The 23,842-nt window shown below is 30.7% G+C and overlaps 1 protein-coding gene across 1 annotated transcript in view; it reads left to right on the top strand.

Annotated features, from left to right (window-relative positions):
• Positions 1-23,842, top strand: part of Smp_137200 (hypothetical protein) — a gene marked incomplete at both ends in the record, with an annotated part of 41,755 nt that overhangs the window by 5,115 nt on the left and 12,798 nt on the right. Inside the window, 6 exons of the mRNA XM_018796198.1 lie at positions 1,149-3,066; positions 11,208-11,741; positions 14,730-15,040; positions 15,675-15,777; positions 16,586-16,772; positions 23,013-23,141. Coding sequence (XP_018646914.1) covers positions 1,149-3,066; positions 11,208-11,741; positions 14,730-15,040; positions 15,675-15,777; positions 16,586-16,772; positions 23,013-23,141 — 3,182 coding nt within the window. The remainder of the gene's footprint in view (positions 1-1,148; positions 3,067-11,207; positions 11,742-14,729; positions 15,041-15,674; positions 15,778-16,585; positions 16,773-23,012; positions 23,142-23,842) is intronic.

The following is a 23,842-nucleotide window of genomic DNA, read 5'->3' as shown; positions in this document are numbered from 1 at the left end:
TTAGCGCTCAAGACCGAAGGTCTCGGATTCGAACCTCGATGCGGGATCGTGAATGTGCACTGCCGAGGAGTCCCATGCTGGGATGAAACGACCGTCTAGTGCTTCCAAGTGTTAATGATTGCTGGTCGTGTTATTTCATGAGATTTATTTCCTCTAGTATGCAGCTGGACCATGATGTATCATTTGTAATTAAAACTATGTAAGCTTCGGAAAAAAAGAATAATGAATAGATATTTTGGAACATTTGCCAACTGAACCCTCAGTCATCTCATTTTCATGTTATTTATCACTAATTAATTCTTTTGTTTCTTTATGAAACTAATAATCTGTTTAGAATTATACAACTCTCTCTGAACTAATCTAGTGTTTTTCAAAAAGCGGATTTGGAAAGAGATGTTCTGTCATTAGCAATGGGGCGGTATTTGTGTCAGGGGAAATAATTCGTAGCTTCCCATATATATCAATACGAGATCGACTCTATAATTACGGAAGTAAACTTTAATCGATGGTTTAATAAAAAATTAAAAGTTAATGTCAGAATCCATTATCAAAACTTGTCAAATAATGTCTAAAGCTTTAGAAAAATTCATTATTCTTATCCAGTAATTCATATAATATAGGAGTTGGATCTATTAGAAAGAATAGGTAACATAATAAATATTCAACCAATAACATTAGTTTTGGAAGTTGACATTTTTCGTTCTAAATAACCCTTATATTATCAGTAATTATTCACAATTTTTGAAGATATCCCTTAATATTCACATTCTATGATGCATATTAATGAACTACGCTTTCAACTGTGCAAGTTCATTTATATCAGCCATTCAGATTACTTTATAATTCACGCATTTTCCTGTAGGTTAAAGCAAAGGTTAATGTTTTCAACTCTCTAATCGTGTCTTAGGTTAGTCTCCAAAGTATTTATGGGAGTGTATTACTTAAGATTCTCACTTAATAATAATAGTAAGAATGTGACGAATTTCAATTTATGATTTATTGTCTCTATAACGTTGTGATCAACATCACTTAACCTTACCACTGTGATGCACATAAGTATTTCACTCTCCTTTGGGAGCAAAAAGTATTTCCAAAAATAAAAATCTCACAATTCTACCTGTTAACGTTTTTCCCCATTATATTTTTAGGAAGTTTTCACTACGTTCTCCACGTTCAATAATTAAAACCAAAGATAAAATGTCTTCATTTAATAAAACTGGAAATATGATACCTACATTTACGCTTCCAGCAGTAAACAGTGTACCTGTTAGAGCGGTATCTATACATTCATCTAATTTATTGCCATCATCAAGTGGTAATATTATAAATGACTTCAACCAAGTAACGTTTCCACATTACCAGTTTAATGTTGTACAAATTAAATATGGGATTATACAAATAAAAGTAGACGATGACCGAGCAACATGGAAACAAACAACTACATTTAGTGGATTACAAGTAATTGAACAAAAGGTTCGTTATATTAGCCTTGTAGCTCAACCAGAAAGTATGCAAATAGCGTTTAATGATCGCATACATATAGCCTGTTTTAGAAATTTGGAAAAATCTAACATCATGAGGTTAGTTTTGCCAGTGAACTTTATCAGAATTCATATAAGTATCACCGTGAACAGACCTCTTTTAATTTATGTAAGTACTGTCAATGATAAAATAAACCCACACCTCATTGGCATGGAAGGCCGTACAGCTCGACTGGACTCAAGATATTTAGAAGTCAGAGCTGAACCATGGGAGAAAGATTCGCTAATATGGTTTACTGTAACAAAAATTCCGATGCATGGACACTTATTTCTAGTTAATCGAAGCAGTCAGCAGACAAATACAAACAAGGAATTGGATGATAAAATTTATCTCGGTGTTAGTTCAAAATTTACACAAGAAGACTTAAGAGCAGGAAATTTATTTTACACCTTTCGCCGTGTACTAGATGATAGTTTGGAGAGGACTTCAGATGTAAGTTCTAAACGTTTCAGTCTAATGGATGAATTCAAATATCGTGTTAATGTAGAAGGAGCTCAACCTAAGACAATATACGATTTTAGAATAGTCATCAATAAAATATCCAGCGCTACTTCAATCTCTACTAATAAATTTAGTCCTACAATTATAAACAGAGGTGGAATTGTAGAGGAAGGTGGAGATCTGATTCTAACACCTGAGTTGTTTTATGCTAAACATTCACAATGTCAAAACAATTCTGTACAAAAATCATCTGATGATCTATTTCAAGACTATGATCTATATTTTCAAATTCTCTCATTACCCGAACATGGTACACTTTTAATAAAATCACCATATAATTCAACTTTAACCAATTTAATCAATTTGACAGAATATAATCACAAATTAATTAGTCATAACTTGTTAATATATCGTCATAATGGTGAAGAAGAATTTAAGGATAGTTTTCAATTTCAATTTTTTTGTCGTCAAACACCGATTAGCCATTCATATGATGATACTAATGACGATATAACCGTACATTTAACAGGATTAACGCATACTTCAGTAGATGAACTGTTTGGTCAACCAGTTACTTCTGTTTTTCGGATTCGTATTATTCCAGTGAATGATAATCCTCCGAATTTGTATATAACTCCTTTATTTGTTGAATTTAACAAAACAAATAACACACTAAGTAAATCATTTAAAATAATAGATAAAGATAAGAATTTGCAGAACGATTATTTTGATAATAATGATAATGATAATGAATTGATATATAAAAGGGGTGATTTTTGGATTTATTGGGAAGAAAACAAAAACTTCCAAAGAAAAGATATTATATATCCAAGTTTGGGATATTTCATTCAAAATCTTGATATGACTGTCAGTCGACGTTTCAAATATTCTGAATTAACTAATGGTCTTATAAACTTTAAACATATGGGACTTCCTACAGGCCAAGTGAATCTTAAAGTAATGGATGGAAAGTTTACTGTTACTAAGCTACTAACGATCAATGCAACCAAGCCTAGTTTGCTTGTATTGCAGCCAAGTCGTATAACATTGAGACCAAACGGGAGAGTTTTCATACCTATAGAGGTAGGTGGTAAATCAAAACTGTTATTTTATTATATTCTATAAAAGTGAATATCGTGAAAATGCACTATTGATTATTTTTAAAGTAACGAATACTGCAACTTATTTCCAGCTTGTGGTATTTGTTTCCAAACAAATGAGTGGTGTAGAAATGCAAGCTCTATGTTTATTAGGCTGAGATATTTTATTCTCTAGTTATTTTGATAGTAACATTTGACTTTACTGTAGGCTTAACAATGACTTTTACAATATTATGCTAATCTCTAAACAAAATTTATGACACTAACGCAATTTACACCCAGAAATTTCAGATCATTTCATGAATCAATTTAATACAGAATCTCAAAGCTTATTCAATTAACATGTTCGCATAAAAGTGCATGAAAAGTATGATGTTATTAACTGTTGCTCTTGAAGCTTTTTCTCTAAGGGATCGAGTAAACTCATATTCCTTAAACGTACTTTATCTTAAATGTATAAATCTTATGTGTTGTTTCGGTCACTGTTAAGTATCTCATTAAAGAAAGAACGAAAACTGAAGCAGAATAGTATGAGTTCATTTTATTTCGTGGTTTCTCATCAGTTGATCACAAACATATGTACTGAGGTGTAACATAAAAGTATGATCTAATTTGAAGCGATCGACACTGATGATGGAAGGAATTAGAGTCAGAAAGATTATTAATAATAACCATATAATATGTCTATGCATGAACAATTATGAGGTTGTTTGAAAGTGGAATTCGAAAAACATATGGCGGAGTGAGGCAAAACCAAAGCAGTAGCAATTGAAAAACTCAAACCTGATTTATTTCTCGAGAGTGACAGTAGTCAACTTTTCATTGCTTAGGAAAATTCACAGCTTCGAATAATATTACCTGAAATTATCATTATTTTATTATTATCATATTCGTATTTAGTTTGCTATCCAATCCTCACCAAAGCATTGGTCAAAACAATATTTTATAGAGTATAAAGGATATGTACTACGGGCAAACTGGAGAAAGAATTGATGAGTATTGAAAAATGCCCAAGAGACAACTGCTACATACATAAATTTATTGACAAATACAAAAAAACCTAAAGGAAACAAGATGGAATTGATTACATTCAATAAAAAACCATTATCTATAAATCTCAACTTCAAAGGTGATGACGTCGCAAGCTCAATCAACAGGATGCTTGGAACTCCATCAGTCAGAACTTATCAGGTAGCCAAACAATAAATTGTGTATAAAACAACATATTCAGTAACCCAAAGGTCGACAGTCACTCCTTTCATGTTACTGCCAACTGTATTTATAAATTTACATGTACTACCTGCCAAAGCGGCCACATTGGTCGAATAGAAAGAAGGGTATATCTTGGATTTTTCGAACATGTTCTGAAAAGACTTAGAACAAGAGAAAGAACAACTTTAAACAGTGCAATTACCAAACATATCTTAGATACGGGACACCAGGTCGATATCTTGCAATCTTCCAAAATGATTATTAAACAGCCAAGCTCCAGTCCTCTTAAATTTACTGAAGCCGCTGCTATCATGCGTCAAAAACCCAGTTCATGTGTTCAGAAGATGTTCATTAGTCTTTGCTTGCCTCAGTGCCAAGTATTCCTTCGTGCCGTCTTAAAGAAATTCTTTTTTAACTCTTTCATTCAACTATATCATTACATCTTTTTACTACCACTGTCTTTCGAAAATTGTAATCTTTTATTAACTGAGTTTACTCATTTAATTCTTATCAGCATTCACTCATTGTGCAATCACTTGTTTCTGGCTCTTTGAACTCTTGTTACGATCAATGTTGTAGGATATTATTTTACATAAGGCATTTATTTACAATGTTTTATTCAGTCTATTAAGTTTATTTACACTCTTGTTATACTATACTGATGTATCTTCAAAATAACTTCCAACTAAACTGTTTCATGTAAGTACTTTAAACCTACTCCGTAATTATGATTATAATTATCAGAGGTCGCAAAGAGCTGACGAGAACCAAACGAAATAAAACGAATTTATGCTACTCTGCTAGAATCTTTGTTTTTTCTCTCTTCAAGATAATAAAGGAAACTGCGCTTAGGTAGTGATTCCGTGAGCCTACATTTTGCAGGTAGATTAACCTCTCGGAATTAGTCTGGCAAAATTATTAAGAATGCGAAGTCAGATGTACACTATTTTATTTTCGTGCTAATTCAATTACCTTGCCTAGGTAGTCACGAAGTTGGAGTTCAGAAATGTTCCAGTTTGATTTATGTAGTAGTCGTTTCCAGTCAGTACACTAGGATCGCTGATAGAATCTACATTCTTGATACATTCACATTTACTAGGCTTAACGGAGAGAAAATTGAAAATAATTAGTTTGATGGATTATCATAATTTAACCCTAATTGACTACAGACAACATTCATCTTTATACATTACATGAATAGGTCACTTGATTGGCTTGAAGTAGTATAGTAACAAAAAAGACCATCTTCCAAATAAATTAAACAATTATTCAAAAATGTTTCGGGTGAATTTTTGCACTTTCGAAAATTTTGTTCTAAGTGCAATCAACCATACTATAGCATAAATTTAGAGGTAAATGAGTGAAAGTCTCGTTACAAACTACTGATGAATTCTTCATAGAAAATATATAAATTAATTTTGTGTGTAACTAATGCGAAGATTGAAGAAACAATACCAATAACCTCGCGTTGGATAAAAATGAGGCTTGAAACACTAATTTAAGAGAGGATTTTATACTTTCCTGTTCTTTCGGTTGACTGAAGAACTTCCTAGTGGTTCAGATCGATAGAATATTTGATTATTTTGTTCATGAAGACTTTATTTGAAAAATAAGAACGACATATCAGTTGTCAATATGTTTATGTAAAACCTGTCAAAACCTTAGGAAACCTAAAAATGATAGTTATCTTTTTTGTCACCCTCTTGTATAACAGTTTTCGAATCCAAAGTAATAAGCGTTTAGGAAAATGGTTACTTCATAACTGTCCGTGAAAGGGATTAGTTTGTTTAGGTAAGCAATGAATATGACAAAAGCATCAGCAAACACTAATATTTGTTTCAAGTTTTATTGTCACTGATCAACAAAGTAGTCTGAGAACAGACAAATTGCGAATTCAGTTTGTCAGACTGCCTAATTCATCTTAATTCTATACATACTGTGTATGGAATTAGCGACAAAACCAAAGGTCTATGCTTTATCTTGCTACGACGTCGTGTCCGGAATACATTATTAGTGCCAGTCATCTTTAGGAAATACAAGATTCAGCTCAAAGGTGTATCGGTACAGCTCACCGAATTTCATATCGTTACAGAGAGGGAAAAGTAACAGACTTAAGAACGGGTGAGAGGAAATGATAGCTTCAGTTTCATACAAAAGTTAAACGTGATAAATAATATCCTAAAGCAGGTTAGATTTATCACTATTGTATTTCAGTTTTGTGGATGGATTATTAAGTGTTTATTCTCGTTTAAGACAATTGGGCTGTTAGTAATCCGTTATTCCCACATTACTTGACTTCCGGAAAAGATTTTACTGCACCTCGTTACCTACAAGTAATTGCATATTTAAATGTCATAGTTGTGGTTTATTATTATTTTTTGATAAGTTGTGAAGCTCTCAGAAATAAGATTTAGATGGGAAGTATGTGAGTGTGAAGTAATAAATTTCAAAAGTACAACGGAATTCATGGAACCACACCTAGTTTATCAAAAGTGTTTTTCTCAATGTTCCGGTAGGGATATTTACACATTCTATCTGTAATTAGCTGCTGTTTTATGGAAATTTCGAAAGCTTTTGAAGTTAATAAGACATTCAGAATCTGTCATATGGTCATATGTAGTTTGAGGATTTTTCTTCATTAACCAAAATAACGTATTTTAGCCTTCTTTTGACTTGATTTGTTCTAATAATTTCCATCTTACTTTAGATTTTAATCTATCCGCGATCACTAATCAATTCGGTTTGTAGATGGTAATATATTATTTTACAGTCAAAAATAATTATCTATCTACCAATTAGATATGGATTTATTTAAAGTACATTATTCTGTTTTGCCATCATTACAATTGAAACTGAAACAAGCTTGTTTTTAACTTATCTGTTGAGTATATTTGCGCTGATACATAGGAGAGCTGACATACTCGAATGTTAAATTTAGGTTTAATGTCTCTTAGCTTTTAAATTACATGAAAACTGATATATACAATAAACATTTAATTGTATGTTAGTTTTTTTCAACTCAAAAACCTTTAGCTATTTCCAACTGGTAATACCCGTAACTGCGCACGTACCGTGACTTTTGAAGCTTGAGTTCACTGTAATATACAGTAGTATATTTGTGCACACACAACCCAAACATAAATCTTTTCTTTCCTGGAAACATACATTTTAGGTCGGTTTGAAGTTCTAAAGATAATTGATCAAAAGAAATAATGCCCTTGTGCATAAATATCCGAAAAACGGGAACAATTTATGTTTCCTTTGGTAAACATACAAAGAAAAAATTGTGATTTCACTATATATTGGTTATAAATTTGCGTGTTTTTGACATAATTTCATTTAGTGTTACTTTTTATTAGGTTAGTACGACTAATCATAAAAACATAAAACCGCCTATAACTTATAATATACTTTTTCGTTATAAAATCATTGAAAATCAAACATAGTACATTGTTGTAAAGAAGCTTACAGAGAATAAATTTCATTACATTCTAAGCATTTTCTTACAACACAATTTTTCAAATAGCTTCTATTCTGTTTTCCCTATAAATGCGTTTTTTTGTAAAAGGTTTTAAGAATGCAGAAAATATCTGAAATACAGGTTTTCAACATGTTTATACACCTTTGATTACAGTCTGAGATAGCTTAGTTACAAGTTTTTAATTTTTAAACGAGTTGAATTCTGTACATATTGTATCATATTGAATTGTATTGTTATGATATGTGAAAATCATTGCGTCATATAATTCCTCATATTCATGAAAATATATATAACATTTTATATTGTGAACCCAAATTTATCATTCAGTCAATCATGGTGAGATTTTTGATTGACAGATTCCAATGTAATGTAAAATCTGGAGGCGGGAGACATATACTACAAATGAAACTATTGAGATTGTCAAAATTGAGTAGAGAGGCTGAAAATAATTCTAAGATTTTATTCATATATTCGGTATTTTACAAGAAGAATAAAAATTATTGGATGATTAAATATGGTAGATATCGGAAAAGGTTGTACAAGGTATTACTTTGTATAATATATTGACGACCAGTCTGGAAAAATAACACTACGAAGTGAACTTGTGTACAAATAATGAACGTTACATTGAAAGTATACGATACATCTTATGAAATAATTTTTCAGCCTTTTACTTTTCAACGTGCAAAAAATATTAAAAGGTTATATATACATCCTATTCAAATGCTGAATAACCATTTATTTATATTGGCTTTTAAGAAATATGTTATGTAAGCTAAAGTTTGTCTTCAATACTATTTATAAGTGTAGAAAATAATTGACATCTTTAACGTAGTACTTTGATTCTAAAGTGTTTCATCTAAAATATTGTTAAAGTCAGTAGTTTTATACATAAGATAATTAATAAATTTATAAATGTAGATATTGCTAAAGTTTGGACCACATCTAGTAAGTCAGTAAATCAGAATAACTGCTTCAATAAAATTTGAGTGGTAAAGTTTAAAGTTTTCGTTAATGTGGCTCTGATACATTATTTCTTGTAGGATTGAGTTGCCAAATAATTTGACAACTTTTGAGTTGCACGTTTTTTGAAATGTGGTTTACATGAACGTTGCAAATTATTCAGCAGTTCCAAACATCGTTTAACAACATTCGTAATTTGTATAGCCTCCTGTAAGTCTCATCAGCTCTAGTAGGTTAGTGTTTGACAAATTCTTAACACAGGCTCAGAAACCTCGGTTGACTTTTACCAAACTACATCACTTAATGTCCATCCTCTTTGTTCTGTTTTATGGTGTAGAACATATCCTAAGAATATATATATATATATATATATATATATAGGTTATTTGTATTTGGTCATATATATCTTCGAAGCATTGATGGTGCATGTTGGGACCATCTGGAAAGGAATATTGAAGTTAGATTCAGGTTACTAGGCAAAGATGACAAAGTGGTTGGTGAAGATATGGATCTTCGTCGACCAATGTGGTATTCTGTGTGCCTGTCTACCGACAAACTGGATGGATGTTTACGTCAGACCTAGGAATAGATTGGAAGCAAGCTAGGAATGACTCAACCGAAACATGGGATTAGTCCATGAAGTCTTTGACCGTGGGTCCTGGACGTGCAGGTGGTACAGACTACTTGTATGGGCTGTATATGATTATAGTAACTAGTGGGTGGAGATTTTGGATGACATGACTTCAGGTTGCTAGCAACGTTGCGCATGTATTCATAGTTTGTTTTACTCCAGACCTTAAGTTTCAATATTATCCTATAGATTTTTTTCCAAGAACTCATCCTTTTTCTAGAATCATGTTTTCTATGCTTAATTTTTCCTAATACTACTGATACTTCTCTTGACTTTACTGTGTGGTAATGTGGTGCGCCAACTTTAATCAGTGTGCATACATGCGAAGTTTCACGTTGCATACAACCGACTGACTTTTCTCTAACTTTGCAGACAATTATCAAAAGCAGGGATTGTTTAATCAATAAATTACGATACTTACTCATTGACTAGATATCACCTCTGAAAAAGACACTTTTATAGATAACATAAGTCAAACATGTCACAGCATATATAAAATAGAGATAAATAAAGTAAATGTTTGTGCTGTTGTGTTGATCAAGCTAATTGTTCATCGTATATTCAGATAAACCAGACTCTATCGAATAGTGCTATCGCTGACTTGTTTCCTCACCTTTACATCTGCACCGGATCTTCCTTGTTGATTGATGAGGTTTGTATTCTTTCACCATCACATTCAGTTATTGCGATGTCACACCTGCACATATAACATTACAATCACTATATTTGTTCTCGTATTTACAATTTTGTTGTTCCTCCTTTCAGACTGAATCTTTGATTCTTACCAGTTTACAGCTTTGAGCACTTTTTGTCTGGGTGAATACTTTTATATTTTGAAGATTTAGGATTCTTCTGAAATTCCTTTTAAGGTATGAGATTACTAACGTTCTAACTCATTCTTTTGGTTTATCTCTTTATTTATCTTTTTGATCTTTCTTAATTATCCTTATTGTAGGATTAATTATTCGTTATCAGAGTAAACATAACTAAATTCACTTTAGTCTCTTTGTCGTTTTGTTCCGTGATGATGTTACGAACTTTGTTTATTAGATTCTCGGCCTCTGTCACTTTGGTAGGATGTGCTGACCTCTAATCTAGGCATTTCCCAGAATATGTCGGTTTTTGGAATATATTAATTTGTGAACAATCACTACGTTTCCTTTCAACCAAACAGCCCAGAGAAGGTAGTTCGTGGTTAACTGATTCCATCTCTTTGGTGAATTTGATTGTCACACTGTTGACATTAAAAAAATTCATCTGATCCATCTCATTTGATGGTGAAAAAAGTGTCATCTGCGTACCTCAACCAGAATCTCGGTTTTATGAGAACATTGTAAAATTGCACTTGTTTCCGTTAAATGCATAAATAAGTTAGCAACAATTGGAGAAATCAGTGATTTTATAGTCACACCTGTTTGTTTGTATGAATCTCCTTGAAAATCGAAAAAAATGTGGTATAAAAGCACGGACTCAGAGCTTTCGTAATGTATGAGAGACCTAATGAGTATCGTCATATTACCTCAATGTAAGAATCTAAGAGATTATATGCAATTTCTAGAGCCTTCCTAACAGGAACAATTGTAAACAAAGAACAAAAATCATCCCTTGTCATTATTTCATTTTCTTCCATGCTGATAGTAGTGATGATATCTTTGAATTCATTAGAATTTTTTTTTCAAATTTTATTTCTCTTTCATATAGTTTAAGAATCTTAGCTAGGTGTTTAAAAAGATTGTACGTTGGTGGATTTGTATAATTAACCATACTTATTTTTTCAGCAATATTGGAAATAATAGCTTAGGAAGTAAATTTCCACGTACTTTGCTTTTTCATAAAGGTAATCACGAATGTTCATCTTGATCCAAGCGATATTCAAATTAACGTAATTCGCTCTGGATGCTTTGGAAACTTGGTGTTGTTTGGTTTAACTGATCAGTCAACAAACTGGACATATAATGATTTACTACAGTTTCCCCTTTATTATGAATACATCAGTTCATGGAGCCAGTCTAAGCTTCAAAATATAACATCATTTAAGAGTACTGCACGTAGTCTTTACTGTAAATTACTGTATTCAAATAGTAAAAACGATAAGAAAGATGATTTCCTTACATTGCGATCAGACGAAGTTTATCTATTTGTCAGTACTACATTCTCTGGCCATATATTACAGCAAGAAGTCAGGTTATCTATCTTATTGAGTCAACTTAAATTATGGGATGATGGAAATATTAATGGAGGAAACGATGTTAAATTTACTAGTGACGAATTAACTGTTGAAACCGGCAAGAGTGTTGTCGTGCAACCAAATTTTTTTCCAAACAATAATGATACACGAAGTTTTTCACAAATACCAATTATTGTAAATCAGGTAGGTGTGTACATGGATTCCTTCACACATTTATGGTAAGATAAAGGTTTATTATATTTATGTTCAGCAAAATGTGAGTAATTAAATTAAACTCCATAAAACTGTACTAATCATGGTTTACGTAGACATATATTCTAATAAAAGTTATTTAAAACAGTTCATTTATCCTACATAATAACATGATTATGTTATCCCATTATAACCCTAGAAAAGCAAGACTAAGCAACCAAGTTTATGATCTTGCGATCACAAACTAAGTGAGAATTATACATATAAATCCACAAAACATTATATACGAAGCTGGTAATGATAAACGTATCTAGTTTGCTGATGTAACGCTCTCTCTGAAATTGTGAAGTCTAGAAAACTCTGAATAGTCTTCGTATTTACTAACTTCTACCGATCTTGTTTAATGTGGTGGGAAAACAGATGACTTCCTTTGAATTTGTGTTAGATACATGTTAGCCATTAAAATTACGATTCTATCCCGTACTATGGCTTTTTGGCACCTTAGATCTAATACATTGTAATAGAACATGATCGCGAATGTTTAGTTTTTTAGGAGGAAAAGATCACACTTCTGCACCAGAATTGAATTTTCAAGTTCATGTGTAAATGAAACGTTTCAGTTCTTAACTCATGTTCTGCTTTATATCGGGATCTTATGTATATGTGCAAAATATAGCCTTTAAAAGGAGCATCATAAACTGTTAAACTTAAAAAAAATTATATTACGATGCCATACCTTGACTTTTGAAGATTTTAAGTTGATTATAAATAGCCATCTTTTAAATGATCAATAATAAACAAACAAGCACTAAATTGAGTAATGTTTTCTAGGCTGATTTGCATTGTTTAATCACAAGTAATTATGCCAAGAAAAAATCAATCCTCAATATGTGTACAGTTTCTTTACCTCCGATTGAATAAAATATCTAATGCATTATTGGAGAATAATTTTTGTTATATATCATGTTTGCTTAGTAACTGTTCATTCTGATAAAAGATCGTGATTCATAAGTAAATAGAATGCAAGTATCTTGGAATAATACGTATATATTATTGGTCTGTTCTGCCATACTTTATCGACTCACGTCGTATACATCTGTTTAATTTGATTAATTAATACCTATGAAATGGAAATTACCATATTCTGTAGACGTTTTTTTTAAAATGTGAACTGAAAATTAGCAAAATATCTTTGATGTCCTTGTTACTGATTGCGACAATCATTTTATTTTAGGAGCCTCGTTACGGTATACTTCATCTATGTACTACAAATTTTAAAATATCATCTATTAAATACTTTACACTGGCGGATCTATTTTCTGGAAGAATATTATACGAGTCATTGACAAATCGATTGAATACAATACAAACATATTACAAACAAAGTTTATTGATTAAAGACTGTATAACTATTTTCTTACTAAATAATCAATTTCAATATGGAATGAACAATTACGTATCAGATCAAATCAATAATGAAACAGAAATTGAATCAAGACAAGTTATCTGTTTCTTAATCATGCAAAAAGGTTTAGACGTAAAAGTAATGATAAAAAATTATTATTTAATGGAATCCAGGTTTTGATAAGTATATTTTTTAAGATAAAAAATTAAAGTTATTTTTTTTAATATATTGTTGTAATGTTTATGATATTCTTTCGACTAGAGTCATAAGTATACCTTCATATTGACAGTTTATGTCAGTATTTTTTTTATTAAAATATTAGATTAGATTTTCTGGAAAGTGATATTTTTGAACAAAATAAGTGTAATTGTGTTCGGAAATGAAATTTTAACTTATTGTATACGTTATCCGAATAGACTGATTGAGGACTCAGCTGATTGTTTATTAGCCTTATAAACTTCAGGTAAATAGCAAGGTTATATTGTTCTAATGTACCTTCTGTTATCATCCATGAATGCTGATTATATTCAATTATTCACTCTTCTTATTAAAGCTTAGTTGATTTAAAAGTAGATCTGAACATCGAAATAAGATTGAATGAAATGAAGCGTAAACATTTAAAATAATAATGACTCGAGGAACGATAACAAGTGTACAACTGTTTCCTATAATCGCTTTTATTAATCAGTTTTTGATTGTAAATAATAAGTTAGAATAAAGTGAAGATAGGTTATTTAAAACCTCTTAAAGCTCAAAGTGGGGATCACAACTCTATCGTAATCACACTATGTCTTGGTGAGATCGTCAATGATAAAATAATCTTGTGGATTGATAAAATATACGTGTTTAATTATACGCTTCTAGAGAATACTTAAATAACAACTACTGATTTAGTTGAAAACTCACAACACCGATACTATAACCTTTAAATTAGTTACACCTGTGGAAGAATATATGAACAGAATGATAGCTTTTAGACAAGCAATAATGAAAACTTAAAATAATTTCTGTTGTCAGATATCTTGAAATATTTAGTTTCTATTTTCAGAGGGTGGTCTGTACTGGTTGTGAATCCCACTCTGACAGATAAAATTGACTTCGTTTCTAAGTAATGTTTTTTATTGTTAAAGCGTGAAGTCCTAGGTCTTTAATGTCACGCTCCTCATCGACTCTTCATGGCTAGTAGTTCAGAATAACATTTTGGCCAAAACAAATAAAAACATCTAGGCGAATAACTATTTTGACAGAAATTCAATAATCCCATCATATCCATTTCTCTTAATTTAAAAGTAAGTTTTCAATTTTAAGGCTGTACTGGCCGTGCAGGAGACAAAGATTTTAGAAAAATGCGTTCCTCTTACGCTAAACAAATTTCTGGAAATGTTTCATATATATTCTTTAGTCAGCTGTAAGGTGATTGGTAATGAAGTAAAAGCCATACATAACATTTACAATTTTCTACTTTAGGCTAGCGTACTGAACTAATTTTAGGCAACTTTATTTTACTTTCCCGAAGTCTGATATCTAACAAAGATATATTTGTTTCCTGTTTATTTGCGATTTTGACACTGAAGCACTGGAATTTAGCTTTGGATGCAAAGAATTATCGATCCTTAACAGACTCAAAATTAACTCCAATCTTAAACAAAGAAAATCCTGTCAGACATGACGAACCATTCATAGCAACAAATGAGGGCAGTTTTTCTCTGACAAGCAAAAATACTGAATATGATATGACGCAATTATCAGAAAGTATTCTAGAATTGGATGCACCATATGCACAAAATAAATACAGTACTAGTAGCAACAGGGATCCCAAGAAAAATGTAAAAACACTGTATACGGTGAAGAATGGGCCAAGTTATGGTTTAATAATTTCAAAAAAGTAGGTTATCAGATGTTACTAAATGATTTCTTTGTTTTTCGATCGTAAACTTTATAAAGGAAGAAACTGTTAACGTTGTTTAAAACTCAACTACCACTTTATCAGTCTATTAACACTATCAAAGTGTTAATTGAAGTTGTATAGTATGCGGGGCTTACAAAATATTTTCATCAAGCAACTTCTCTATCAAGTGAAACATAGTACTCTGAATATATGAGAATTCTAAAAAATCCATTTTTCAAAGATTCGAAAGACAAATATATTGAAACAATTATTTACATCTGTTAAGATACGCTTTTCTGACAATCCGTGGTTCGTTACCGTTTTAATTATCTAGAAAAGCACATATATTAGACTAGATATACGTCAGTGACAGGGCGAAATGTTTAGCGATACATCAAAGTTATTTGTGAATAAAATCATTTTTAGAATATATGTTCTAAAACGTCAGCTTTACTAGAGCATTTTGTTTGGCATTAATATCCACGAAGCCTGGATAAATGCCTTCATAATACAATTCTATTTCATACAGGTTACTCAATGTTATTCTTTTTAAAAGTTAATTACACAACAATTCTTCAAATTCAAGATGAATAAAGTTTACTAGTTAATATGAGTATTTTATTTATTTCAGGCTTAATCGAACAGTTCGCCTATTTTCTGATGTAGATCTTGCCACTAATGATATTTATTATCAAAATTTTGGAAACACTTCAATATCTGAAGACTCAGTTGATGTAAGTTTATATTTCAAACTCAATATTTACTCTGTATGGTTCACTAACATTCTTAAAATCAATTTTAGATTTTCATGAAACGCTCTATTATTCGTTTATATGTATTTTATTCTTTAAAAATACATTCATTTCATTGCTGTCAATTCATGGATTTATTTTCACTATCTATGTAGATTTGTTTGTACTATTCAGCAAGAGATTCATTTGAAATGATGAGAGTTGCACCATTGATAGCTCTATTACATATAATAGATGCTCTTCAAATCTTTTACCTAAATTATAACATTTTATATCAATTGTTAATATTAATTACAACTAATTGTTCTAAATATTGGTTAGACTTCTTATTCATCATATAAATTCCTGAATAATAATAAATAAAATAGGAACAAAAGAAAAGGGTAAGATCTATTCTTATCACCACTTAAACTGTAGTGTTTGGAATTTTAGTTTATCACTTTATAGTGCTTAATAATGTCGTTTTGTTACTGATATTTACATCACCTCAAGAAGTACAAGAATAAACATTTGGTGTTTTATGATTTCATGTTAGTTGTTTGCTTTATTAATTGATTAGTTTTTTGTTTTTTTGAAAAGACAATACGAATAAAAAACATCTAAAGATAAAAACTGAATCACTAATGGATGTAAATAAGTTTTGATCATGTTGATATTTATATATAATGTCAAATCTTTATTGGGTTATTTGCAGAATGCGTTGAATAGTTCAACTGTTGTCTTATGTTTTCACAAAAAGTAATTATAGAATACTTTTTGAAATGCCCATTTTTCATTCTTTTATTATTAGTTACAAGTACTGGAACTTACAACAAAAACAATGACAGTTAATCCAGTCAAAATTAAGTTTACTTTAAATGAAATGAATTCTCGACCATATTTAAAGACTTGTAGACCAATGCGTATTTTAACCGGTTCATCAGTTGTTATTCATACGGATTATTTAAATGCAGCATTAACAAGTGGGTTCAATTCAGGTAAGTTTCAACTGAAATTGATTTTACGATGATGAAGAATATTTTTATCCACTGATGGGAATTTGGAAGGTATCATATTCTTTAAAATCAATTATTTCCATTAATTATTGTGTTTGCAAGATATTAAATAATAGTCTACAAAAAAAGATTGAATTCGACGTAGAGTATTTCAGATTAATTCCTTCTTTTTTTGACATATTTGATAATACGAAAGCAAAATAACGAAACTTTTGGTTTCAATAGATGTTAATGGGTTATGATTGGTTGACAAAATGTTAGTTATTTTATTTTGTTAATGTTTTATATTTTGGTAAGAATATATCATGAATAATAAAACATACTAACCATATTTTACTTAATTTGATGAAACTTGTTTCGTTGTATATTGTATTAAAAAAACAAGAGTAGGATAAACCTTTTATGAAAAATAGAAAAGTATTTAAAATATGTCCACAGGGTTAGTAACTATCCCTATTACTTGTGACTGTTAGTTTTAAGATAAAGACAATCAATTATAAAATCTATCTTTTTGTCACGCAGTAAGATGTAGACAGTTTAATTTTCCCACCACTAGTTCCGTTCACTTATCTCCTTTTATCATTTTCAATCCGTGACAGATAGCTACTGGAAGCGTCAACATAGATGTACCATCTTTTATGATAATTCGCTTTAATTTTGTTTAAGTGCTTTATACTCCTTTCAAAATGTTTAAAACATCTATTCTTTGAAAACTGGAATCGTCTGTATCTACTTAACTAACTTTGCTATTCTATTATCTCATATCTACCACTGCACTGGGAACAGTTTATGTTGTCAATGATAAATTATTCGATATTTTGCATTTATCTCGTAATAAATAATATGGTAGAAATGCGTTCACAATTTTACTGATCTCCTTGAGACCCAATTGATCTAGATTTCAGATATTTCATTTGAGTGTTAACTACATCACTTTCGCTTTATATTATTTATACATTTTCAGGTTATTAGCTTTCAATGACATAAAGATATAAAAAAGTAAACACAATGTCGTCTTGATTCAATGTTCCTCCTTCATTTTGTTGACATGAGAAAACTAGTTTTTCATCCGTTTTGTGATAAATACTATTATTATGTTAGTGATTAATCTTAACCATCTGAAATGTATATGTTCGATACCAAGTGAATATCACAAGAAACTCTACAAATATTACAATTGATTTATACTTCAATCAATGTTATGCTCAGAGTTATTTCTGCTAGGAAATGAGATATAAAATATGTACGATCTCTATAATTATATGTTTATGTAGATTTCTTGGGAGTGCCTTTTGTTTATTGTTTTTAAAGTCTCAACTTTATGCGTTTTTTTACACCTATACATGATCATTGTTTCCTTTACTGCCTAGGAGCAGCAATCATCTAACTTCAATGACTTTATTCACTATTGCAGTATAGTTTTTTATGAAGCTTTTAAGTTTTACACATTTTGACGTCATGTCATAGTCATTACCTTTAGTCATAACTCAAAAATAAAAATGCCTGTATCACTTTATCTTTTATTTACCTTATTCGACTGGATATTTAGGAGAGAGAAAATAAATTTCTTCATCCAGCATAATTTTTAAAAAACTGTGTTGAAAATTTTTGTTTGTTTTTAGGAAATAATGGTCATAACAGTTCGCTTATTTTATTTATGAGAAATGCTCTTTTATCAACCCTATTATAATAAAAGGGTATACATAAAAGTTAACCGGAAGTTTGCTTGAGATTTTCAGTATAGTAGGTAAACAATCTACACCTCATACATTAAGTGGAAAATTTCTGGGTTAATGTCAACTCGAAGCGGTAAAATAAAGCAGTCTTATGCAATTTGGAGCAAATATTGAATCATATAAGTAATATTACACATTTATTATGACTACAAGCTCGAACAGATAATTTATTAAGTGTTTTATACTGAGATATCACAGCTATTCAGTTTTACCACCTGATATTGACCAGTTTTTCATAAAATGTTTTTGATCGGGTTATCCACTTTTTCCTACTTAAAATGAGTTGTTCATTCAGAATTTCAATAGTCACTTCCACTTATAAGAATCAATGAAAAAATGACTGATATTCTCACGACATATCATTAAATAGACAGGAAGAAATTGATAAGCGGAGGTCCGTATAGAAAGTGTGCCTCTGTTTGTCAGTGCATACACCTATTTAGTCTCCCACCCACTCACTATAAACAAAATCTATTCATATGTTGCATGGTCAGACCATAAAAAATCTGTTAAGATGACATCATCAAGAGCTAAGAATCCATCAGTAATAAACCGGCTAAAATTAGCCCCCAATTTTTTGAGAAAGCATATATATGTAAATAGTACAAAATATTGAAATCCTTTTGTGATGATTAAAATTCTTCCTATCAAGTTGCATTAGAACAACTTATTTAAGTGACTCCAAATCGTGTGAAATAGGTTTGAATGTTAGGTTTACATATACCAGTCCTGACCAATATACCTCATTGATTGTGAAAGTGCGTGGATCAGGTTCGCATACACCAAAATCATCAGGTCCATGAAGATTATGGTATGCCTTGCTGACGAGTTCTAACTAGCGCAAAATACAAGCTAAATGAGGATTACTATCAACTTCCACGAACCATCTGGCGTCAAAATATAATGCTGGCAAAGTCAAGTCACTTATAGTATTGACCGAATTGCAAATTGATCCATAAAATCCCATCAAAACTATTCTACGGTTCCAGGGTCCAGCTCCTACATAGAGTAGACGCTATAGTATTCTATATTGCTAAGCCTAACATCTATATACATAAAAAGTTTGTACAGCCTCTCAATTTACTATTGGCTCCCTTTCCTAAAATACCCTTTTGAATCCTCCCAACTTTTTGATTCTGTGAAATTTTAATTTCTAATTTTAATCTTACGAGATGTGTTAAATAATCTGATTACATGATTTTTATTTAATCTCTTTTTAATAATTACTCTTTATCATTTACACGAATAATACAAACATTTACATTTAAATAGTTTGTATTTTTATCTGTTTTCAATTCCTATTCTAAGGTAGTTAGTTGTGATAATTAAATAATTATGAAATTTGACCTTATTTTTAATTTTGCATTCGTTGTGTAACTAAATGACGGTGGTCTAGCTTAGATCGACTCCTGGATTCAACTGTTTAAGATTACTTTACTCTTAGGTTGATTTACCCTATTTATTTGTCACTGTTTTTATATTTAATGATAAAACCTGAAAAGTTAAAGTAGAGGCTTGATGAAGACTTAATTGAAATGAAATATCTCTTTGCTGAACTTGTGTTTTTAGTGTCTTAATGAAAATATTCAAAGAATTAGATCAGTATTAAACAACAGACAAATGAGATACTAATTATTTTTAGTCTGAAAAAGATTTAATTGAAGCAGTACTATTAGCATATATACTTTCTCTAATTTTCAATGTGGGAATTTTTTAAAATTTCTTTACACTAGAAGATAAAATTATCTAATTAGTACCACAAAGTTTTAAACACATATTTAAAACTTCCTTCTAATCAACTTTTAAGGGAAAATTATACGAAATTATCTTAGCTAAATTCTTGAACATTAAATGGCACGAACCTGAGTTTAATGGGCTAAGTAATGGATTTACCAATCTTTGATGTTTTCGATTTTACGCAATATTTTTCAAAGTACTCTCTAGCATTTTAAAAAAGTGTATTTACTAAGTATTTATATTTTTTTTCCATCATGATATTTATTATCCACGTGATTTCCTACTAAAAACCTCGAAACTGAGTTTTTCGCTAGATGAAATCTGATGTAAACAGCGAAACAAGAAGCCTTAACAAACTACGGAAGCTATTTTTGGGGACGTTATCTCATTTAATTCAAAGCTTGTATAACAGCAACATTTATTTTTGTCCTTAGTCTATTCAACAGATCATAAACTTTCGTTTGATGTATGATTCACTGCCATAGCATTTTCTGTTCCAAAGCTATTGTAATTTAGACGTAACCTTTTGTACTTTATTTTCTATTCTAATCCCCCAGTTTTGGACAAATGTATTTTCCTAACTATTGAACGTTGTGATCAGGTTAGTCGTCGATTTATTGATGTGTCTTTTTACACTAATCTGAATTCGGGTACCAGATCGTATTTTGGAAGAAATCGAGTAGTGTTCCAGTTGTCCTTGTCTTCTCTCTCGCGCGTGTGCTTGTCAGACAATCAGGGATAGAGTAGTTTTCGGCTCTCTACCCCTACTTCGAACTCACGCATACTAGCCTCGAGGTTAAGCTAGTCAGCCTATCGCATCAAGGTCTTAACCTACATTAGACAAGTTATCCTCGGTACGAAAGCGGGTAGACAGATCAAGGACGTAACAAAATCTGTCAGCACAACGTACATGTAATGTTGACAAATTGTACGACCCTTCCCAAGCTCAAACCCGTGATATTAAGACCTTGAGGGTAGGAATTGATGGATAACTTATGTATACAATGAAATTACACCATTAAAACTCCATCGTTTTTAGGCTGCTTTCGTAGTCAACCTACGTATCCGTTTTGTTTTTAAACTATTACTTGTTGATTTAGTATTCTCTTCTTCATAGGTCTATTTACTGTTATTATTAATTTACAAAAGGTAATAAGGACTTCAAAAAATCGGTTAGCAGAACCGAATGTTGAATCTCTTTTCACTAAGATGTTGGATTTATTAGTGCAAACAGCTTCAATATTATGGATTAATAAATAGCGGGAAGTGCTTTGCAGAAAAGAATTATGAATTTGTATTTTTATTGATTTACATGTGTATGTATCAGTTAGGTAAATAAAAATATTCTTTGGAACAATGGGATCAACTGAAATGTAGATATATGATTCGGGAAAATAAACGATATTACTAGATTTTGAAGTTTAAAATTCACAAGTGTGGGTGACTCAAAATATGTGGAAGACCACATAGCATGTTACCAGATAAAATTAGTAACTGAAGTTGAAAATGCTTCTTTTTTATAACTTACATGGATTGTGGTAACTAGATTTTAGTCAAAATTATGGATATTTCAGAAGATCTGGAGTCCAACGGCCATCGTATGATAAACAGAAACTCGGTACATTTTGTTAATTGATTGGTTTTGATTAAATCAGCCTTTGTCTGGGAACCAACAAAAAGCAACTTAGCCTTAATACTGCAGATTTTGGAAGTCTCATTTAAAGATACATCTGGGCTGAATTGAGGGAATTATTAGACATTTCAAATGTGTAACTGATACCATGTTTGGTGATTATCATAATACGATTTCGTGTCTTTTGAACTACTGTCTCAAAAATATTAACCTGAGAATGATAATCTATTGAACTGTTTCTTTTTATCTAATACTTGTGTACAGAACTTATTAGCACCTGAATTTACTTAGTAAACTTATTGTCCCATCATTTATGTCCTGGAAATATGTAAACGGAATGACGACTAAAACATCAGTTTGAACAACAATTATCTTTTATCACTGTTTTACTATTTAGTTCAAAAAGTAGTACAATAATGAATGGTTTTTAGGCGAATGAATTGAAGATAATGATGTTTTTTAAATTGTTCTGTTTTGTACTGTTCTTTTGAATGTGTTTCTGAGACTTAGAAATGGCTGCATTTCTTTTTACTTTTACGCAGCTATATTAATTGATACTGTTCAGTTGAGTTAAAATATTTACGAATTAATTTTACAGTGAAAATATATAGTTCTTAAAGTCACTATTTTATAAGTTCTGCTAACTTATCTACATAAAAATGGTACAGTAAATTTAGTCAAGCTCTCAGTAGATTTTCATCATAGATGATCAAGTATGAGCTATTCTTAAGAGTTTCACATAATACAGTTGACTGTAAAAATTTTGTGACGATTCATCATCATTCCTTTCGGTCAATATACCTTTAATGAGTTTAACACTAGGTCTAGAATGAAATAATTGTAAATTCTCTGAATTTGTACCTAATTTATTTCTTGTTATTTTTATTTTGTATCAGGAAAAAAAAGGATTTATATACTTCACATGTTTTTCCCTATCACGCCTAATCAATGGAATCACTGAGATACCACCCTAACTAAAGCGTAAATCAACTGATTAAGACACAAAGACATTCTCGATTAAACAAACATTTTCTCTCTATCTAATATAAAAATTATTTTCCGAATAATCATTTCATTAAATCATCACAATTTTAATTTTATTTTGATATGTTTTAGATCAAATCACCTACGAAATCTTGTACACACATCAAGGTCACGTAGTGTTTTTAAACAGTTTTTCTGTTAGTTTAAGTACATTTACACAAATGGATCTTCGACAAGGACGAGTGGGATTTGTTCATAGCGGTATGTCTTTATAATTTTCGATAAAAAGATTCATATTAACGTCTTAACAGTTTATAAAATAATACATTTTTCGAAAATGTTTTGTAACGTGTAATCCTTTTGATATAATCTGTTAAAAAAGTTAATTTTTATTACCTCCATTTTTTAGTGTGAAGTGACATAGTTTGGGAAATTTCACACTATAACTAGTTCTTTTCACTGCATGTTAGATTAGTTTTAAATGAATTTATTACTTACTTACTTACACCTGTTACTCCCAATGGAGCAAAGGCCTCCCACCAGCATTCTCCAACCCACTCTGTCCTGGGCCCTCCTTTCTAGTTCTATCCAATTTTTGTTCATTTTTCTCACGTCTGTCTTCATTTCTCGGTGTAATGTGTTCTTTAGTCTTCCTCTTTTCCTTTGACCTTCAGGATTCCATGTGAGGGCTCGCCTTGTGACGCAGTTGAAATGAATTTATATCAAGTAGTTATATAAACTCAACTATATTATTTGAATGTTTCTTAGGAACTTAGCTGAAAGCAAATGTTCTTTGTGACGAAAACGTGTTTTTACGCTTTCTATATCTACATATTTCTATTAAATAAAACATAAACGTTTAAACCATACGAAATATGATGCAACCAATTTATAAACCGTTGCGTTTTGCTTGATAACACGCAAATGAAAAGACAAAATTATTGAGGAATTATTATTCTTCG

The sequence above is a fragment of the Schistosoma mansoni genome (genome assembly GCF_000237925.1).
Source record: "Schistosoma mansoni, WGS project CABG00000000 data, supercontig 0176, strain Puerto Rico, whole genome shotgun sequence".
NCBI lineage: Eukaryota > Metazoa > Platyhelminthes > Trematoda > Strigeidida > Schistosomatidae > Schistosoma > Schistosoma mansoni.
Note: the sequence above shows the minus strand (reverse complement) of the source record. Positions and strands in the feature narration are given on the sequence as shown.